The sequence below is a fragment of the Dendrobium catenatum genome, unplaced genomic scaffold, assembly GCF_001605985.2.
Source record: "Dendrobium catenatum unplaced genomic scaffold, ASM160598v2 fragScaff_scaffold_123, whole genome shotgun sequence".
Classification (NCBI taxonomy): domain Eukaryota; kingdom Viridiplantae; phylum Streptophyta; class Magnoliopsida; order Asparagales; family Orchidaceae; genus Dendrobium; species Dendrobium catenatum.
In genome coordinates, this window is record NW_021318585.1 from 995,765 (window position 1) to 1,015,671 (window position 19,907).

At 34.3% G+C, this 19,907-nt stretch overlaps 2 protein-coding genes across 5 annotated transcripts; one reads left to right on the forward strand and one right to left on the reverse strand.

Moving 5' to 3' along the window:
* The first annotated feature begins 876 nt into the window (after positions 1 to 876).
* LOC110098437 (protein NRT1/ PTR FAMILY 2.11) lies at positions 877 to 8,292 on the forward strand. Its single transcript, XM_020825274.2, has 5 exons — positions 877 to 1,018; positions 1,239 to 1,361; positions 1,633 to 1,850; positions 2,452 to 3,005; positions 6,809 to 8,292. Exons 2-5 carry the CDS (start codon positions 1,262 to 1,264, stop codon positions 7,686 to 7,688), a joined length of 1,752 nt encoding a protein of 583 aa, XP_020680933.1. The 5' UTR covers positions 877 to 1,018; positions 1,239 to 1,261; the 3' UTR covers positions 7,689 to 8,292.
* LOC110098438 (ultraviolet-B receptor UVR8) lies at positions 1,208 to 18,330 on the reverse strand. Of its 4 annotated transcripts, none has more exons than XM_020825276.2 (9): positions 18,021 to 18,330; positions 13,525 to 13,680; positions 12,819 to 12,980; positions 11,799 to 11,969; positions 11,238 to 11,369; positions 11,066 to 11,155; positions 9,324 to 9,428; positions 8,952 to 9,122; positions 1,208 to 1,335 (listed from the first exon to the last, which is right to left on the reverse strand). In XM_020825276.2, the coding sequence occupies exons 1-9, from the start codon at positions 18,238 to 18,240 to the stop codon at positions 1,289 to 1,291; spliced, it is 1,254 nt and encodes a 417-aa protein (XP_020680935.1). In that variant the 5' UTR covers positions 18,241 to 18,330; the 3' UTR covers positions 1,208 to 1,288. The 4 variants fall into 4 exon arrangements, with proteins under 4 accessions (XP_020680935.1, XP_028553941.1, XP_028553937.1 ...); XM_028698108.1 differs by lacking the exon at positions 1,208 to 1,335 and adding an exon at positions 2,894 to 3,025; XM_028698104.1 differs by lacking the exon at positions 1,208 to 1,335 and adding an exon at positions 3,035 to 3,924.
* Positions 18,331 to 19,907: the final 1,577 nt, after the last annotated feature.

Sequence of the window (19,907 nt, forward strand, 5' to 3'; positions counted from 1 at the left end):
TATATGATACATATGGATTATACAACATATATGATGTACTACACTAGTATGTTACAAAATGTTGGAATAAAACACGAGATACATACATAGCATCAACACTGTACGTCATGCATTTAACTATGATATGCACACATATTTCTTCAAGAGAGATAGAAATTATTCTTAATTAATGGGTATAAAAATGTTAGAGTTTACCGACCTCTTGTATATGTTTACCGATCATTGATTACTATTCACTTGATTATTGATTACTGTTTACTTGGTTATTGATAGTTGCTTTTAGTATGTACAATTGCATTTATGTTTATTGATCATATGACCTATTAGTAGTTCATTGATTGTTACATATTTTTATAGTTATATATTCATACCGATAGTGATTAAATGGTGGTGGGTGGCGGTGGACAGCGGTGGCCGACAAAGACTTGAGTTTGCAGTGTATTTGAAAATCACCCAAATATGAGAAATTTCAAATACATCAAAAATTAACTAAAATGAAATACACTGCATTTGCTTTATTTTACATTGATTTTATTTTTCATCCAACCAAACACCCAAATTATCAAAACCCCTGCATCTATATTATTGTACACCCTAAATGCATCAAACCAAACAATCTCTAAGCCATTTGACACAATAACATCACATTAATCGTTAAAAGAAAAAAAATTTCATATTTTCTTAGCTCTCATTTCTCATTCTTGATTGAACAGTTTTGTACGCCCTAAAAAACTGTCATATGCAAAAGGCGTGGGTAATAAATAGAATCCGAATAAAGTGGGATTGTTAGAGAGAAATTAGGGTTCGAGATGTTCCCGAGTGCGACGTGGGCAGCTTGTTGCAGGCTGCAGCGTAAGTTTAGCCAACTCAAATCGTTACGACCGTTAGGGTTCAGAGCATGGTGGGTCCGGAAAGAACTTTGCTCCATTTTTCTCCTTCTCCCCGGAGAAAGCAGTGATTCCAAAGTGAGATAGGGAGAGCCCTCTCAACGGCTCCTCCCATCTCCTTCTTCTACTCTGTAAGCGTACTCTCCTTCTTCTCCTTCTTCTTCTTCGTCTTCATCATCATCATCAATTTGCCTGTTAATTGGTGATAATAGATTTTTTTTTCTTGGATTGTTTTTCTTCTCCTCCTCCATCTGTTATCAACCTCCTCCTTATTCATCATTTGCTCATTCTCTTTATAGCATAAACAATAAAACTGACGGCTTAAATTCTTTCATGGTGTTCATGAGGCAGATTGGAAGGAGAACACACCAGCAATGGAGAATGAAGAGAACAATGCTGAGTCAGGGTTGGAGATTGTAGAGGAACCTGCTGCAATCAAATACTATGGCTGGAAAACAATGCCTTATGTCATAGGTAAGTCAATAAGTTAGCTGAGGAAGAATAAAATAAAATATATATGCAACTTTCAAAATATTTTGAACGTAAATGCCATGCTCAGGATGTATATAACAAAATTTTCCCAAAATTATGAGGAAATGAGTGCTCCCTTTCCATGGATTTGTTAGAATTGCTGAAATTTATGAGGAGTCTCTAGTGAAATCTAATCTTATACGTACACATGAAGATTTTCTGCATCATTCCTCTTTGATTGGTATGAAATTAATATTTTTTTAAAGTTAAACAGGCAATGAAACATTTGAGAAGCTTGGGGGCATTGCCACAGCATCAAATATGCTTGTCTATCTCACCACTGTCTTCCACATCAAAAGCATCCATGCTGCAACGATCCTTAATGTTTTTAATGGAACTACAAGCCTTGCTACTGTTCTTGGGGCCTTCATCTCGGACGCCTTCTTAGGACGCTACAAAACCTTGGGTTTTGCTTCTGTAGTTACACTTTTGGTAACAAATCAACACTCCAAGCCTTATGTTTGATACTTAGTAACTATTTTATTCATTTTTATTTAACTTTCCTCTGCATAGTTTTAATTTTTGTAAAAAATGAACGCATTTGTGAAGAAATTTATCTTTTCTGTGAGAGTAGCATAGACTGAATTACAGCTGAAGGAATCATAGCTTTATATGGAACACCAAAGGAAGCCTTGATTTAGACTCCTTGAAAATAGCTTGCATGTTAGACTATGCTGTCATGATTTGGTAATTTGGAATTGTTTGTATCAGTGCTAGTAATTTTTAGACAAAAATAATATATCTATTGAGATCCTATACACACTATAAAATAGCTCCAATCAGAACTGCTGCATATTTTACAAGCTTTATGTGAGAATTTTGGCGCATTCTTGTATACTGAATTAAATTGTCTAAGACTATATTATGCTGGTGATACTATAATCTTAAATAAAGTTTTTATTCTTAAGCAAAGTGTTCTACACACTCAAAGTCATTCCCATTTTGTAGAATACAGGTAAGTTCAACTATGTTGACACGTGAAAGTCCACTATTGATTTCTTTCTCTCATCATATTTCTCTTTTCTCACCAAAGGGTATGTTTGTCATCATGATCACTGCTGCAATCCCAGCTCTGCATCCACCTTCCTGTGTACAAGGAACAACTTGTTCAGGTCCTACAACAATGCAGCTTGCTATGCTTGCTCTCAGCTTTCTATTTCTAGTGATCGGAGCGGGCGGTATCAGGCCCTGCAATCTTGCCTTCGGTGCTGACCAGTTTAATCCAAAAACTGAATCTGGAAAGAAAGGAATTAGCAGCTTCTTCAACTGGTATTATTTTACCTTCACCATTGCAGTCATGATCTCCTCGACATTCATAATCTATATTCAGAGCAATGTGAGCTGGACACTGGGCTTGGCTATCCCTGCCATCATGATGCTCATCTCTTGCATCTTCTTCTTCCTTGGCACGAGAATTTATGTCAAGGTGAAGCCTGAAGGGAGCCCTTTTATTAGCTTTGCTCAGGTTCTAGTGGCAGCACTCAGGAAGCGGCGTTGGCAATTATCAGATGATCCAAAGCAGTCTCTCTTCAGTCCTCCTCATTTCAGCTCTCTCATCTCCAAGCTTCCACATACTAATCAGTTCAGGTAATTAAGCTTCATATAGTCTACAAGAATGATGTATCTCATTGTGTTGTAGGAGGTATTTGTCATTTAGATCTTAATAATTTCCAGTTTAAAGTAATTGTAATGCTTTTCATTAAGCAAGATGCAAATTTTAGAAAGCTCTCTTCTTTATGCATTGTTTCTTATTATTGAATACAGAAATTTATGTGAATCATACCCAACTATAGTTAGAATATTGTGTGAAAGAGAAAATAGAGAAATAAATAGGGAAATAAGAGTTCTAGAGTGAGAAGCTTTGAGATTTCAATAAAATAGGCTTGAGTGTAGAAAATTACATAAACTAAGCTCACCCCCCAATCCCCTACATGTAAATTTGGATTGAGGCTTGAGTATTATAGAATTAGCTAAATGCATGACTATACATAAAAGAAGAGGAAAGCATAATAATTGGATAGCCCGATCGAAATGTTCAACTTGATGAAGTAGTCTGCCAAGTTCTTAAGAAGCAGTTGACTTGGCATATGTTGATAGTTGAAAAGTCGAGTAGCCTATCAACAATTTACCTCAGAAGTCATCATTCCTTGAGTGGTCGTCAGGGTAAACTTTATAAATAGTAATTGTTGGAGCCAACTGATGGACAATACTTGCATGATTGTAATGAATTCTTAGATCCTAGGCAAGTTCTCTCTCTTTTTTTTTTTTTGATATTTTGATTTACATTTATTTCCCCAATACTCTTATAGCTTTGGAGGTTTACTGCAAAATAGAATAATAAAATAAAGTAGTCAATCAATTTGATATTGACTGCTGACATTGTCTTATTGTCCATGTTATCCAGTACTTAGCCAATAAATAGAGGATTGGTGTTTTTCATTCAAATACTTTTTTTCCCCACTCTTTCCTTCTCTTATTGTCTTTGAGTTCTGCAACTTTTGTGTTCCTGTTGAGAATGGAGGTTCCAAATGACAAGTTCAAAAGAAGTTCCTTGCTTATTTAGCAAGCATAAAAAACAGAGAACTACTTCAGAAAATAAAAATAAGAGAATAAAGATCGAGGAGACAAAGTGTAAGGACGAGATTCACGAATTCGTCACTTCATCGAAGTCTTTGGTGGATCAACACTTTTTATCCCTGCTGCTATGGAAAAATATACCTTCTCTGACAATGACTACTCTCTGAGCTAAAGTTTAAACAACAAGACAATAGAAAAATATTAACCTTATTAAATTTTTAAGTTGATTATACTGAGTGATTTTAATGTAATTATTTGTGAGCTCCTTGTGTGAGACACCAACCACTAAACCTCTTACTTGCCAAGAACTTCTTGTTGAAAGAATAGAAATGGGCTAGGTGGTGGTTCTTGGAGATTGCATGGGAGCCTACTAAAATAGATGAGGCTAAAGTCGCCCAACAACCTATTTAAGTGGTGATAATGTAAGTTTCCCTGATGCATGCTGAGCAACAATTTGTTGAAGGGCCAAGTACTGATATCGACTAGAAAGCTGCTGAGAGCACGACTTCTTCAACTCTGTCTTGGGTAAAATTTTATATTGATCTTGTCAAGAAGTCTTCTTCAAGTTATCTAAATGAAAATCTTCCGATTCTAGCCTCCTCTTTGGCTAAGTTGGCTCTAAAAAAGGATCCCAAGATGCCTCTAAATTTAGTCTGCTTAGTACCAAAAACTTTGAAGAAATTTGCTGGGCCAAATACTGATAAGCAAAAAAGGTCAACTTCAATTATGAGATCATGTTCTCAAGATGTCAACCTATTCCTTAGCAACTCTTTAAGTTGTAAGCTTGAAAAGAGTTGAGGAGTTATCTATTGAAGTCGTCCAATAGAAGCTGTCCATGATTGATGAATTGAAGTTTTTATTTGTCAACTCAACTGAGGAATTTATGAAGTCACTGCTATGAAGGTTTAAGTCATCTTTAGCTGAAGATATATAAATTTACCAAGTTAAATCAGTTCATGATTGGAGGTGAGTTTGTCTTGAAGCGACTTATTGTTAGTGGAAAGATCTTTGAAGAAGTTATCACTAATCATTCTCTTCAATTTTCTTTAATTATTTTCTTGCTTTTGAGGGACCAACTATGTGTCGCCATTCGTGGCAGTGGAGTGGAGAATTTAATAGACTAAAAATTTATTTTTTCTCTTGATTTGATGCAGTGATGTTTTGATTTGACTATCTGTAATTTTCTAAATAAAAAAATGTTAATGGCAATAATAGCGTAACATAAAAAATAAATTTAAAATTCAAATTTTAATTTTTGAAAATACGAATATTTAAAGCGATGTGATGTGGCTTCAATATGGTTATCCTTTCAAAAGTATGACTAGATAAAAACCCTAATATGGAAACCTTTACCCTTCTTGTTCTATTAAGTCCTTGAATTCTCCTTCTTCCTCTTTAGATTTTTTTTTTTTTTTTGGTTTCTTGCACTCACTATTACCTGCAATGGCCACCTTCTTGTTCTGCTTTATGTAGTACTCATATTCTAGTTACTAGCATGCTTTAAGCTCATTGCACCTTTTAAGATTTTAAATTCAAAATTGTCCATGAATCACACTCAACTATGATGGCAATATTGAGTGAAAGAGAAAGAAGAAAAATAGAGGAAAAGAAGCATTCTAGAGTGAGCAGCTCTAAAATTTTAGTAAAATAGGCTTCAGTACAAAAAATTTCATTAAGTTGTGCTCACCTCTTAGACCCCATATTGATAGATCTGGGTTAGGGCTTGGGTATTATAGAATTGGTTATATGGATGACTATACATAAAATATGAGAAAAATACAATAATTGTATAGCCGAATCGGAAAGTTCGACAATATGAAATCATCTACTAAGCTTTTAAGAAGTTGAAGATTTGGTGTTTATTGATAGTCAAATAGTCAAGTAGTTGATCAATAGTTTGCCTTGAAATTTGTTATTCCTTGAATAGTCACTAGGGATGACTTCATTGATAGTAACATTGGGGTCAAACGATAGGTTGTACTCAACTGAGAGTTGCATTCTTATATGATAATCACCTGTTTGAGGAGAGTTCTCTTATAAACTAGCAAGTTTTCTATGAGCTAAGACCAAGTAGATCAAGTCAACTTTGCTTGACTTAGCTTGAACTGGGTTTTCTTGAGTAGTCACTGGGATGACATCATAGATGGTAGTCGTTGGAGCCAACTGATAGGCCATACTCGCTTTATAGGGACAAATTCTTAGATTATAATCGACTTCTTGTAAGTTCTCTTATAAACTGGCCAATCTCTTATGAGCTAAGAACAAGTAGACCTGGTCATTTTGCCTTGAATCGGGTTGATTTAACTTGAGTAGGATTGGCTTGGCTTGAGTTGAATTTTTTGGATATTTGAATGTGCACTTAGAATACTTTCAACCTATTGCTTGATGACTAGGACGCTTATGCTGAGCCTTGATTTGGAAGCTTTCCATCTCAAGCTTATGGTTCATGAAAACCAAGATTCCAAACTTTAATTAAGTTACTATCTTTCCAGCCAGTTTAACACACACTAAGAGATGCACTCAGCGAGTTCACAAGCTTATTTTTCATGACAACTGAAGCTCTAAACTTAAACCAAGTTATTACGTTTCCAGCTAGTTAAATACACATTAAGTGATGCACATGGTTGGTTCACAAGATTATGGTTCATGACAGCCAGGGCTCTAAACCTAAAGTTATTACAAGTTGTTAAAAATGCATCAAGTAATGAACATGGTTAGTTCTAAATTTTATGAACTGAGAACTGCAGCATTTCATTATTAACTTCCAAATGATTTTTCATTTGATACTAACATCTGAAATGCATTTCTGATAGATGGCTTGACAAGGCTGCAATCATAACAAACTCAGATGAAATCAAAATAGACTCAGCTGCGGCGAATCAATGGCGATTATGTAGCATCCAGCAGATTGAAGAGGTGAAATGCCTCCTAAGAATAGCTCCAATTTGGTCCACAGGCATCCTATACTACATCGGCATGGCACAGCAATCAACATATGTTGTTCTCCAAGCAATGCAATCTAACCGTCACATCGGAAACAAAAATTTTGAGATTCCGGCCGGCTCCTTCTCCATCTTTTCCCTTCTCGCTCTCTCCATATGGTTACCGATCTACGATAGTATGGTCATCCCATGGCTAAGAAAAATCACCAAAAAGGAAGAAGGCATCACACTTCTACAAAGAATGGGAGTTGGAATGGTGATTTCCATAATGGCAATGATTGTTTCAGGAATGGTTGAAGAGAGGAGGAGAAACACTGCTCTTCATCAACCAACTATTGGAATCTCAGTAAGTGGTGGAGCCATTTCATCCTTCTCTAGCCTTTGGTTGGTTCCTCAGCTCATGCTTTCAGGCCTGGCTGAGGCATTCAACACAATTGGGCAAATGCAATTCTACTACAATGAGTTCCCTGAACACATGAGGAGTGTTGCAGGTTGTTTGTTCTTCTGCAACGTGGCGCTTTCAAATTACTTGAGTGGATTTCTGGTGACGATTATAAATCGAGCTGGTGGCGACGATGGGAGTTGGCTGGCTGGGGATCTTAACAAAGGGAGGTTGGAGAATTTCTACTATCTAATTGCTGGGATTGGAATTGTGAACTACATGTACTTCCTTATTGGTTCCAGGTGGTACAAATACAAAGGATCTGAGATTTCCCAGAAAGTAAGTAGCTCTGAGTGTCAACCAATTTAACACATTGATTTAAGCTAAACAGGTGGATTTCATTTTGGTTTTTTAATGGAATTTCGAGACTACATTTATCTATATGATATGCAATCATTTCAGTTGCATACTAAACAGTTTTGGAGTATTATTTCATCATAGTCATGTGGAAAAGATATTGATATGGGAAGAACTGATCTGTGTTACATTATTATACCTTATAATTATTAATTGGATATTACACCTCTCAATGAATACATCTTCCATATAACAAATGGATAATTTGCATGAAATTTTCATAAAAAATTATATTTGGTCTTTTCCTGATACAAATTATGTTAGAATTGGCTTAAAAATTACAAAAATTTTATTCTTTTATGAAGAATTTGCAATACACAAATCTTAATACAAATCTAGTAATTTTCAAGGTCAGTTTGATATAATTTATTTGACAACAATTTGATATAATAGTCTTGCTTGTTTTAGAGTTTACTTAGTAATGAGTAGCTTGGTTCAATGGAAGTTTTGGTGTAAAATAAATTGTTTAAACATAAAATTATATATATAATTCGGAATAAAGTTGATGAAATTAAATTAATTTACTTTATATTTTTTCACAAAACAAGGCTGAAGTATTCGAACAAAATTGCATTTATTTTGAACAAATTTAATCACAAACTTCCATATTTATATAAAAGGCCTAAAAATTAAACCTTTTAGTTAAAAAATTTAATCACTCTCCTTTTAGTTATAGAAATTTAATCACACCTTTCTTACCACTTTACTTTTTACACCACAATTATAATTTCTATTTAAATAACTTTTTTCACTACTTTCAATAAATTGTTATTTAAAAAAAAATTAATTTTTACAATTACTTCCAAAAGAAATTACTTTTTTCATTGCAATTTTACAAACATTTTTATAAAAAATTACAATCATCTCAAATCAACTCTTAATTTTAAATATAACATTTTAATTTCTAATGACTCTCATCACAACATTAAATAATGAGTCAATTTTTTAAAATCAAATTCATTCATATTTTGAATCACTAATTATAATTAATATTCAAAAAAGATATTTATAAGCAAACATATTCATAAAATATGTGCTAGATAATTATCAACAACACAAATATATTCGTAAGCTATATCTAACAAATTTTAAAAAAAAAAATTTAAAATATTCACACCAAGCTCTCAACTACATATTAAAACCCGCACAACAACACAAGCATTCAAAATCCAAAACCCCATTTAAGCAATTTCTGCAAGTTTGAGAAGGCCTAACCATTTTTAGCCACAAATGTGAATCCGCTTCCACAGTAAACTCTGAGCAGGCCATAAGAACCAGTTCCCTTGCATCCTATTTGAACTGTTTGAGGAGTACTTTGATCATCTGTGTTTCCTAAGCCAAGCTGGCCATGTTCACCCCAGCCCCAAGTCATTATCTTTCCTTTGTCTGCAAACAAGCTAGCCAGTAATCAGAAACACAGAGACGCAGGCTTCATTTGGGGCGACTTTCTTACTGCTTCTTAAAGCAGCTTTTTAGTTAAAAAAATAAATTTTTATACTAAAAAGCTGCATTATGAAACAATAAAAAAGTCGTCCCAAACGAAACCGAAATTAGCAGAAATCTTGTGAAAATCAAGGGATGTATTACCTGTTACCATAGCAGAATGTTCAGAACCTGCTGCAATGCCAATGACACTTTCATCATCGGGGCATGTTATCCTTTGTAATAAGGGTGCAGATGCAGCCAAAGCTTCTGTTGAGGGCAGCCACAGTCATCAAATGAGAAATTGACTGATTGCAAGTCATTAAGGATGCAAATTAAGGACTGATACAGTGATACATGATCTGGTTTGAAAATCTTAGGCCTCGTTTGGGATGGCTTTCTTCCTGCTTTTTAAAATAACTTTTTAGTATAAAAATTAAATTTTTTTTACTAGAATGTTGTTTTAAGAAGCAACAAGAAAGCAGCCCCAAACGAAGCCTTAAGCTAGTTGGCATATAGTTAACAACCTTATCATGTTCTTCATTCTAAGAAAACTCAACTTGACACAGCTCGCCTTGGTCTGTTGGTTGGGAACTTAGGCTACCAACTAAGAGGCCTTGACTTCGTTTGGGATGGCTTTCTTCTTGCTTTTTAAAATAACTTTTTAGTATAAAAATTAAATTTTTTTTACTAGAATATTGTTTTAAGAAGCAACAAGAAAGCAGCCCCAACCGAAGCCTTAAGCTAGTTGGCATACAGTTAACAACCTTATCATGTTCTTCATTCTAAGAAAACTCAACTTGACACAGCTCGCCTTGGTCTGTTGGTTGGGAACTTAGGCTACCAACTAAATTCAAGTTGTATACTTGAATCGCTTCAAATTACATGGAGTTTTTTCCCCCTTCCATCACCTTGGTAGGAAGTCTGTCAACAATTTGTACATTAATATTTTTTTAATGCCAACCTTCTGAAATATTGCTAATCAAGGACTCGAAAGAAATAAAATATGGGCCTCTTAAATTAGCCTAAGCAACAATGATATATTAAGGTTCACTTAAAGAACTGTTAGGCCGGCCCAAGAGGGCCGGCTGTCCCTATTGAACCGGTCTCTAGTGGACCGGTTTTATACTACTGCCACCGGCCCAAGGGCCCAAGAGGGCCGGCTGTCCCTATTGAACCGGTCCCTAGTGGACCGGTTTTATACTACTGCCACCGGCCCAAGGAAGGTAGAGGGAAGGGGCTGGCTGCTCCTATGGGGCCCACACCTTGATTAATAATTGCTTTGGAGGAAAATATTTGAATAAGAGGCTGTTTAAGAATTTTTTCTCTCTCCTTTAGCTTTAATTAGTTGCTTATGCTAGAATTAGGGTTTCATCTCGAGTTTGAAATCAAATTTTGAGATCTAGGGTTTATTCCTTTGGGCCCTAGGCTTGGCTAGAGATTTGGAGAGTTGTTTCTTCCTCTCAAATTGAAGAAACTTGTATCGTTGATTATTTTTCTTGTTCGTAGATTGAATAGAAGAAGTTTGATTGTGTTTTCTCTCTCTAATTTCCTGAAAATTCTGCATCGTAGTGCTGATTTCTCTCTGAAATCAGCAGTTTTCTCGCTGTTTTTCACCAATTACTGTTAGGTTTGCTTGCAAACTCAAGTATTTCCCTTACGGTTACTTGCGAACTCAAGTGTTTCCTAGCAAGAACTTCTTGTGAAAATACATGATGGCCGATTCTGAGCATTTTCTGAAAAATTTAGAAAACTTTATAAAAGCATATTGCCATCATCTTTTAATGATTGGCATTAAAAAAAAAAAACAGAGATCGAGAGAGAGGGAATACAGAAGCTGTTGTTGAGTTAAAAGAAAGGTTCTAAGCCTTTTGAACAACACTATATGGATTTAAAATATAGCTTACCATGAAAAACTGAGATATCAGGATAATTCTGTCGTCCACTTGTTTGTTGAACAAGAGTAAGCATCCTACCAAGCATATATACTTGACCATCTGTGGTAATTTATGATAACCCAAGGATTAATAAGCTTAAACAATAAAGAAAGCAGCAGAGGTCCAATAAAAACAGGCCTACCAGAAACCAGTAAGGCATGATTCCATCCAAGAGCAATTTGAGAGAATCTCAACGATGAAGGCAAAACTTGAGGCTGGTGATAATCCGAGCATCCACTGAACCCTCTGCCCCAAGTGTACAACTTCCCATTAGCTGATTCCATAGAAACTATCCTATTATAGCAAACCTATACAGTTCTTGCAAGATCCTCAAAAAAAGGGAGATTTACATACATATCAGCTTATATTACTCTATTTACATATTTAATACCTGAAACTTTAATATTACATATACCACCCATAGTTCATTTTCATATCAAACATGAGCAGTAAAAATGAAATATATGAGTGGTAGGAAAGAAATATAAGTAGTATATTTGATATTAAAATAATATAGGGTAATATGCATGTAATATTAAAGATTTGGATGTTAGATATGTAAATAGGATGTTATAAAGTGGTATGTAGGTAAATTTCCCAAAAATAAAACCGGACAAAACATGTGTTGCAGTTTTCAAATATTGTTAAAAGAATAAAATTAGGGTAATGACATCTGTAAAGAAAATGCAGGGTGCGGAATTACCAGATAATGCAGCACTATGATCTCCATTTGCACACAAATTAACTATTCTGGAATCTTCAAATCCCATAATTACTTCTGGAATGTTAATGAATCTTCTACGTTCAGATAGTTGTGTGCCAATTTGGCCATGTCTTGCTGAACCATAACCATATATAGAACTATCACACGCCTCTGAGAGAAAATTCCAAACGAAACGAGTCAAAGAAAATTACAGGTACAATAGATTCAACATTCACCAATTTCATACTGGCAAACGGATTAAAACTTGAATAGGATATTGAATTAAAGATGTAGTCCAATTTATGATTTGCTAGAGCATGTAAGATTAAATTCCAGAAGATAAATTTTTTAAATAATCACTCCAGATGAATGCGGGGATGGAGCTTATTTTGATACAGAACTGCATATGAGAAATACAAAATCACTTTCATGTTCAGTCAATTTCGGCTATCTTCTCTGGATCTATAATGTCTAAACCTCCTAACAAATTCAAATGAGATATCTAAGATTACATAAAACATTCTTTTCTTTATTAGATAGCTCTTCGTATTCATCTCATTCTTCCTGGATTTCAGCTATACTTCTGATTAGCTCAATAATTGATATTGTCTTATGAGTCTTCCAAAACCGATGAGCTTTAACATTTCAAGTATAACACGCATTACTCAGCAACAAACCACTTTGGAAGACAAGTTAAAAAAAGATCTTTCAATGACCTGAACTTGAAAGGCTTGTAGCATAAGCTCATCCAACAAATCAAGAAACTCTAAACGTCACTTGGGAAAACTTCAACAAAATCAAGGAAATTATCTTCTCAAATTAGAGCAAGATTCATGAAGTACTTCGTAATGTGTCATTTATCAACTAGAGTTCCTCGGAAGTTGCAAACAATGACTTTGGGATGGTAGTTCCTTTTCTGCTATTATAAAGCGCTATAGACTGCCAATGCTGACTATATTGGAGAAGGATTCACAAATTTTTGCATAACTATTCACCATCGGAAGCTTATTGATTCTTTACCTGTTGTCACTAAGGCAAGGGAATGGCGCATCCCACATGTTACTTGCACAACATGCTTTGATAGAAAGAATAGCACTTCTTGAGGTAAGCTACGTGACTGATTATCTCCATTCCCGAGCTGCCCAAATGAACCATCACCACACATGAAAAGACGACCAGTATCTGCAAAGCCGCAGCCATCAAATAATACAGAATCAACATCCCACCATTTAGCAAACTTTATTCCTCATATAAAGTAAGTTTACGTAGCATTTAAAGCACTCAACACCAAGAAAATATAAGTAAAAAAAAAATTAACATTCAGAAGCTTAAGGAGTAATTCAATGCTTCTAAGAGCCCCATTTTTTGCTGATAGAAAGAATAGCACTTCTTGAGGTAAGGAGGAGTTCAATGGCTGGTAGAGCAGAAATAGGGAAGACAGCTTACTAACAGACCCATTTTTTGCTGACTAGCGAGTAATTCAATGCTTAAGGAAAGCATTCAGAAGCTTAATGAAACCAAACAGCAATTTTCAGCGTCCACCTTAGAAATTCTACATAAAGCATGTCCATGAAAATTTTAAGTTGCAAAAAGACATGAATTTATATTGACTGTACAATAAACTTGACAATGTCAATAATATTTGGAAGAAAACATGTAGAATATTGGAATATCATAAGAAGATGGCACATGAGTTCAATGCTCTCAAGTTTGGCCATATAATAACCTGTGACAAATCCAGTGTGATTCCAGCCAGCGGAAATGAAGCATATAACAAAGCTTTCAAGAAAATCAACAATTTTTGGCTTTAAATGATTTGCTAGATCCCCATGGCCAAGTTGGCCACGTGCACCTCTTCCCCATGTAAACACCCTTCCATTACCTGTAAACATCATGAAAAAGGATTTGTATCAAAATTTAAAAATATTGTCCAATCATGGTAAATGAAAGCTATCAAACTTGTTCCAAGATCAGATGAAAGCCACAAAGAAAAGAGAAACTATTGTGTAATCATGAGACCATGTTATGAGCACAACAAGATGACACAAGATCCATGTAGATCCCCTCATTCATTCACAACTTTGAAGCCCACTTCATGCATATCAGAAGGCCTACTCATGGATTTTCTCAACATGTCTACAATTGATCAACTTCCAAGTTTATTGACATGAAAAACTTGGTTTGTCACCATAACTAGCACTTTAGCATGATAAACCAGGCTTGACACTATGGACAAAAATATTTGCCCCCTCATGAAGAACAATTTGCGCCTTACACGTGCCAGAATCCTTCAGGCACCTGAGCCGACTTAGTAGGTCAAGCATGAGATGCAATAACGTAGCGATATGGGTTCCAATCAAGTGGATAAAAGATCTCACTCAACAAGAAGTACCAATATAGCTTGGTCAATGCCTTGCTAAGCACGACACAATCAACCTAAAACCCAAAGAATGCCTGTCGAGTACCTATGTAGCTTGGGTGTTGCCTTGCTAAGGAAGACAAAATCACCATAAAACCCAAGGAATGCCTTTTGAGTGCCTATATAACTAGGGTGTTGCCTTGCTAAGCATGGCAAAATCATCAATGATAAAGGCCCAAGTAACCTCTCCATTTAACTCAATAAAAGCTCAACTTTACTAATATGAAAATAAGAAATTACATAGTCAAAGGCCAGACATGAAAAGTTAGGAAAGATCACAGAGAACACCGTCAAGATGGTTTAGAACTTCTTTAAACATCCAAAAGGCACCCTAATAAAGAAGCATCCCAAGCCTATTGACAACACAGGATCTTGAATTGGAACAAAAGTTCTAATAAGATCAATATATATATAAAAAAATCATAACTAAGATTCACCAATCAAAATCTCTACTGAAAAGAAGGATTTACTTCCCAATCCTTATAACACATGTGAAAAGAAATATGGACTAAGATTTCATGGGAACCTCAAAAGAGAGTCACACTTTGCAAATTAGGCTTGCTTGTTTATCAGTCTATAAAAATCCTTGTCAACTACAAACATGGTGATCTTCTTCCCATGACAAGTCATAATGAAGAGTAGACTACAACTAAAGGGCAAATTCTTCTAGACATAATTTGTCTTGTTGAAATTGATGTTTAAATTCCTAATAAATCATGTATAATTTCAATAAATCTATGGATAAATAGTAATTTTAACATTTTTTTTAGAAATATGGTCACAACTCATATCAACATTGACTTATCAAAATATTCACCAAAAGCAGATAGCAAATTAGTTCCCTAAATTTCAAACTAATTATAAATGTGCACATGCGCACACACACAGATTAGGATTTGCAAAAAAAGAATTAATAGACTTATTTTATAGTTTTACAAATATGATTTTAGTTTATATCAATGTTGAATCAATCAAATAGTCACCAATAGTATATAGCAAATCAATTCCTTAAATTACAGCTCATTACACGCACATGTGTGCACTCAACCTCAACTAAAAAACAAATGTACTATTAGCTATTTTCAATTTTAAAGTAGGGAGCAAACAAAGAATGAAAGGCAAAAGATAAGGCTTAAGAGTCCTTCACATCAATGGAAGCAGATTACCAATGGTTGTCCATTTACTGCAAGTTGAGATCATGACCAATGACAGTGGTGCAAGTGATAGTTATTGACCTGCAAAAAATTGACATCGGTCGAAGTTATGCCTTGAAATCTAAGGGACGATGATAATTAATCTGCTCTCTGGAGCTGAATGCAAGGAGGAGATTGTCACTGGAGAACTGAAGACATAAAGCCACGTCTGACAGAGGCTTTGGAAAGGAGTTATTTTAGTTGGTTTCTCATATTTTTTATTGCTCTTACACACTTAGCTTTCTCTCTCCCAAATACACATATACAACCTCCATCAACCTCTTATCAAATCATCAGCCATATCTACTACACTTTCCTAATCATCATCCAGTCCTGAATCAAATGGAAGCATCTCTTTCCAAATATCTCATTGAGAAATAACAAGAATAAAGAAAAGGAGTACTACTGATCAAGACAATATGAGAAAGTCTTCTGTCCAATGAGATGCGGGGCATCAACAACTAGTCACCAAAGAGACATCAATGAAATATGTGACACGAAGACAACGTAACCCGCTTAAATTCAAGTTAAACAACTTGGCGCGATTGATGATAGCAGGCCAAGGGAATGTCATCGCTCAGGTATAGGGGATGCGCAATGGAGTGGCTGCTAATGTAGTGGCTCGGTACTTGTGAGTGGAACTTGCAGTCACTCATGCTGAAGGAACTGGAGAGACAATACTTCCAACTCTCAACAAATATTGAAAAGGTGAGATGCTCCTCGCTACAAAAGAAGCACCATTGTGCCATGCAATCGTCACTAGAACTATTTTTATCACGTTGTTTTTACTCAAACCATTTTCGATTCCTAATGCTTCCATGTCGATTTTACTTACCCTTCTTATTGAAGCATCCATATTTTGTATACATCCAAACTCAAAATCACTTGAAACTTATCCACGCGACTAACTAATAACTAATCTTCACTACTTGTTCCTCTCATAGCCCATTTCACTTCAAATAAAGTTTCAATATAATCTCTTACCATATAATGTTCATGAGCACTTCTTCGTTAACTATAAAGCATTTACTTTAGAAGTTAAATTCTCATCCATATCTTCATTCTTTTATATAATATACACCTAGTTATGACTTGATCTTCTAATAATATTGAAATCTAATTATCAATTGCAGACACACTAAAATTACATATGAAGTTAAAAAAAAAAATTACATATGAAGTACATAATCTTTGATCTACCAATTCCAAACTCCTAATTTTCTGAAGAGAAAATATCTCTTCGATTATTCTTATTTTCTAAATATCTCATCAATTATTCTAATTTTTCACTCGTCTCACCCACTTGAACTATATATAATATGCAAATAGCACACACAACATATCCATCCTTCTCAAGTAGGTGAACTAATACTTAAAACTTATCGGCCATGTTGGGTTTTGTAATCAAATAAGAGAAAAACAAGGCAATGTAAAATAGTAGGTCATGGGGAGATCATTGAAAAAGAAGCTTGTTTTTTTTTAATATCCAGTGCGAACCTCTAAATTGTTGGACTCATTTCCAGAGAACCCAATAGACAAACAACAAGGAAAAACACAATTTCGCTACACAAAAGGGTCTAGGTGATGTTCAAAATAATGTTGAAATGAGCAATAGTTAACAAACACCCACCTATAACAGGTGGAAGGGATATATATATATATATATATATATATATATATATATAATTTTATTATTTTTTATTTTTTGAGATGCAGAATGAATTTTTTGACTTGAATCATGTGACAGATCTGAACTCTAACTAAGTAGTGCCTACAAATTTGAGACGCAATAGAAAAGAGGAAGGAGGTTTTAAGAGTTAGTTTGATAGAGCAAAGAATGTTGCACAGGGTAAGGTAAGGGACCAGAATCATGCAAAGCTATTGAATAATTCAATTGTACAAACATATGGGCTAAGCTGATCAAATAACTTCATATAACAACAAACTTTTGTATTTCTAAACCAAAAAAAAAAAAACTTTTGCAGCATGTATTTGTTTATTTATTTTGAGATTTGCACCTTGGATCTCTACATTGATGGTCAAAGGCAATACCACACAACCAAGTGACCAGGGGAGATTTTTAAAGGACAATAAGATGAAACTTAAACATTGGCATTTTTATCCAGAGTAACGCCAATAATTACGTTGGAAACTTGAAACTCACTCAATAAAATGTCGACTTTTAATGGAGTCAAAATCAAAATTGATTTTCTTCAACTCAAAATAAAACTATACAACACTCATTCAGGCACACACACATACCTGAGTGTGTTTATATGATTTAAAAAATAGAGTAAGAGATTCTGCTCTAATTAGCTATAAAATCAAGTAAAAGTCGTTCTTTTTGGATTCAACTCCAATCAAACTCAAGCAAACTTCCAATTTTTAATTCAAGATGAGGCCATCTCTCAAATTAGACTAGACGCCACCCCTCCAAAGCATACTGGCTTGATGCAATTTGTGAAGAAAGGTATTATCCTAAGTAATGGGCCATTCTCCACTCCTCATATCGGTTTCCACGCGCAAAAAATTGCACTTTTTTTATGCCAACCAACATACATCAATCGAAAGCTGAAACATAAGTGAAAATAACCAAGAGATGAAGACTACTGGTTAATGCGATGGCGTGGGCTCCTCCGCATGCCATTTGTGAGATGGGATGGACCAAGGAGATGCTGCGAAGGGCCTGAGGTGCCGACTGGTCCTCAAGTGTTCCGGTGGCGAGCTGACCCTCAGAACCCGCACCCCAGCTCCATAACCTAATCTCCTCTTCTTCCTCGCCTACCCTTTCTTCTTTACCTTCTTTCGTCTGTGATTCCTCGGCCTCCATGCTCTACCAAACAAAGCCCTAAGCCCCCTAATTCCCAAATTATGAGATTAGGCTTCGCATTTAGACCGAGAGAGAGAGAGAGAGAGAGCGAGAGCGAGAGAGAGAGATTAGACTTGGCGTTTGATTTAAATAAATTATATATTTTTCTTCAAAAAAAAAAGATAAATTATTTATTATAATTATGGTAAAAAATATTTTACATTTTCATATATTAAAAAAAAACTAAAAAAAAATTCGATGGATTAGACTAATTGAGTTAAGTAGTTATTATTTTATAAAGTATGTATTGATGAACATAATTTTTTTCTTAATTAGTACCACTAAGATTTTATTATCTATTAATTTTACCAATCAAGTTTGGAATATTTAATTGTTTTTATTCAATATTCATTAAAACTGATTAGAATTTTAATTTAAATAATTAATTTATAACTGCCTTAATATACTTAATTAATTGATATATTAATATTCATATTTTGCTAATAACTATTTAAATAATTTGATTGGGTTTTATTAGGTTTTAATCACGATCTTCAATGCTTGTATTAATATATTATTGTGTTAATTAATTTAAATGACTAATTAATAAATCATATAAAAAATATATGCATGAATATATATATATATATATGCCAGTTATTTGTATCAATTGCTTAGTTTATAATAAATCACATCATTGTCCGTAGTATCAATAATAGTGATCTATATCAGTAATAGTAATTAGTGTCATCATGAATAGTAATAATATCAGTAGTAAACAGCACCAGTATAATGTAAGCTACAATATCAATAAAACACTATGATCCATATCAGTGATAGTAATAAGTAATCATTAAGTAATCAATATTTTATAGTAAATAATTAATATTTTATCACATATTCATATTAAGGTATCTTGCTTATGCACTTACGACTCCCAAGAAATCTCCAGCTCCTTATGACTTCTAATCATTTCTCTAAATTATTGTTATGGAAATTGTTACTATGAAATCATTGCTATGGAATCATGATATTTTTGTATCTAGGGTTATAATTCTATATATCTGATATTAATTCTTACCACATTTTCTATTAGGATCAATATAGAACATCATTCCCTTTCTCAATCAACCCAATATTATATTATATTTCAACATGTCATTCAGTTCATTACATCTTACCAACCACGACACATCGTTTTTCACTTCAATTTTAGTACACATTTTCACACACATTTCAAAGAGAAATTTCTATACATGCACAAATATGACCGGTGAAAATGTAAGAAAATCATATCAAATTGTTCATAATGATCAAATCTATAACATATTAGAAGTTACACGGTGAAAGTTATACAATCAAGAGGTAATGCGTTTTTGATAGAGATAAATCCATATAAATTAAAATAATTGAAAATAGAAGTAAGATGCATGATAGTTACTTACAATGAATAGAACAATATATGCAACATGAATGGTGGATAAAAATGACTTGAAGAGATTTCTCTATCCTATTTCCTTCTTCTTCCTCTCCCTTCTCTTCTCCTTTCATTCTCGACCAAGCATGTGAAGTGAGGGCGAGGTGTTGCAGGGATATATATAAAAAATATGTATTAAAAACTATTGTTAGTGGCCTACCACCGCATATCAATTTCAGAGTTACTGTAGAACAGAAACTCTGCCACTGCA

What these genes read in the sequence shown, in the direction of transcription:
- LOC110098437 (XM_020825274.2), top strand. Translation starts at nt 1,262, where the DNA reads ATGGAGAATGAAGAGAACAATGCTGAGTCAGGGTTGGAGATTGTAGAG. An exon ending in AACAATGCCTTATGTCATAG is followed by an intron (nt 1,362 to 1,632) that starts GTAAGTCAATAA and finishes AAAGTTAAACAG; the next exon opens with GCAATGAAACATTTGAGAAG. An exon ending in CCACATACTAATCAGTTCAG is followed by an intron (nt 3,006 to 6,808) that starts GTAATTAAGCTT and finishes CATTTCTGATAG; the next exon opens with ATGGCTTGACAAGGCTGCAA.
- LOC110098438 (XM_028698104.1), bottom strand. Translation starts at nt 18,240, where the DNA reads ATGGAGGCCGAGGAATCACAGACGAAAGAAGGTAAAGAAGAAAGGGTA. An exon ending in TGATATCTCAGTTTTTCATG is followed by an intron (nt 9,429 to 11,065) that starts GTAAGCTATATT and finishes TGCCCTCAACAG; the next exon opens with AAGCTTTGGCTGCATCTGCA. An exon ending in CACATTTGTGGCTAAAAATG is followed by an intron (nt 3,925 to 8,951) that starts GTTAGGCCTTCT and finishes CATTCTCAACAG; the next exon opens with GAACACAAAAGTTGCAGAAC.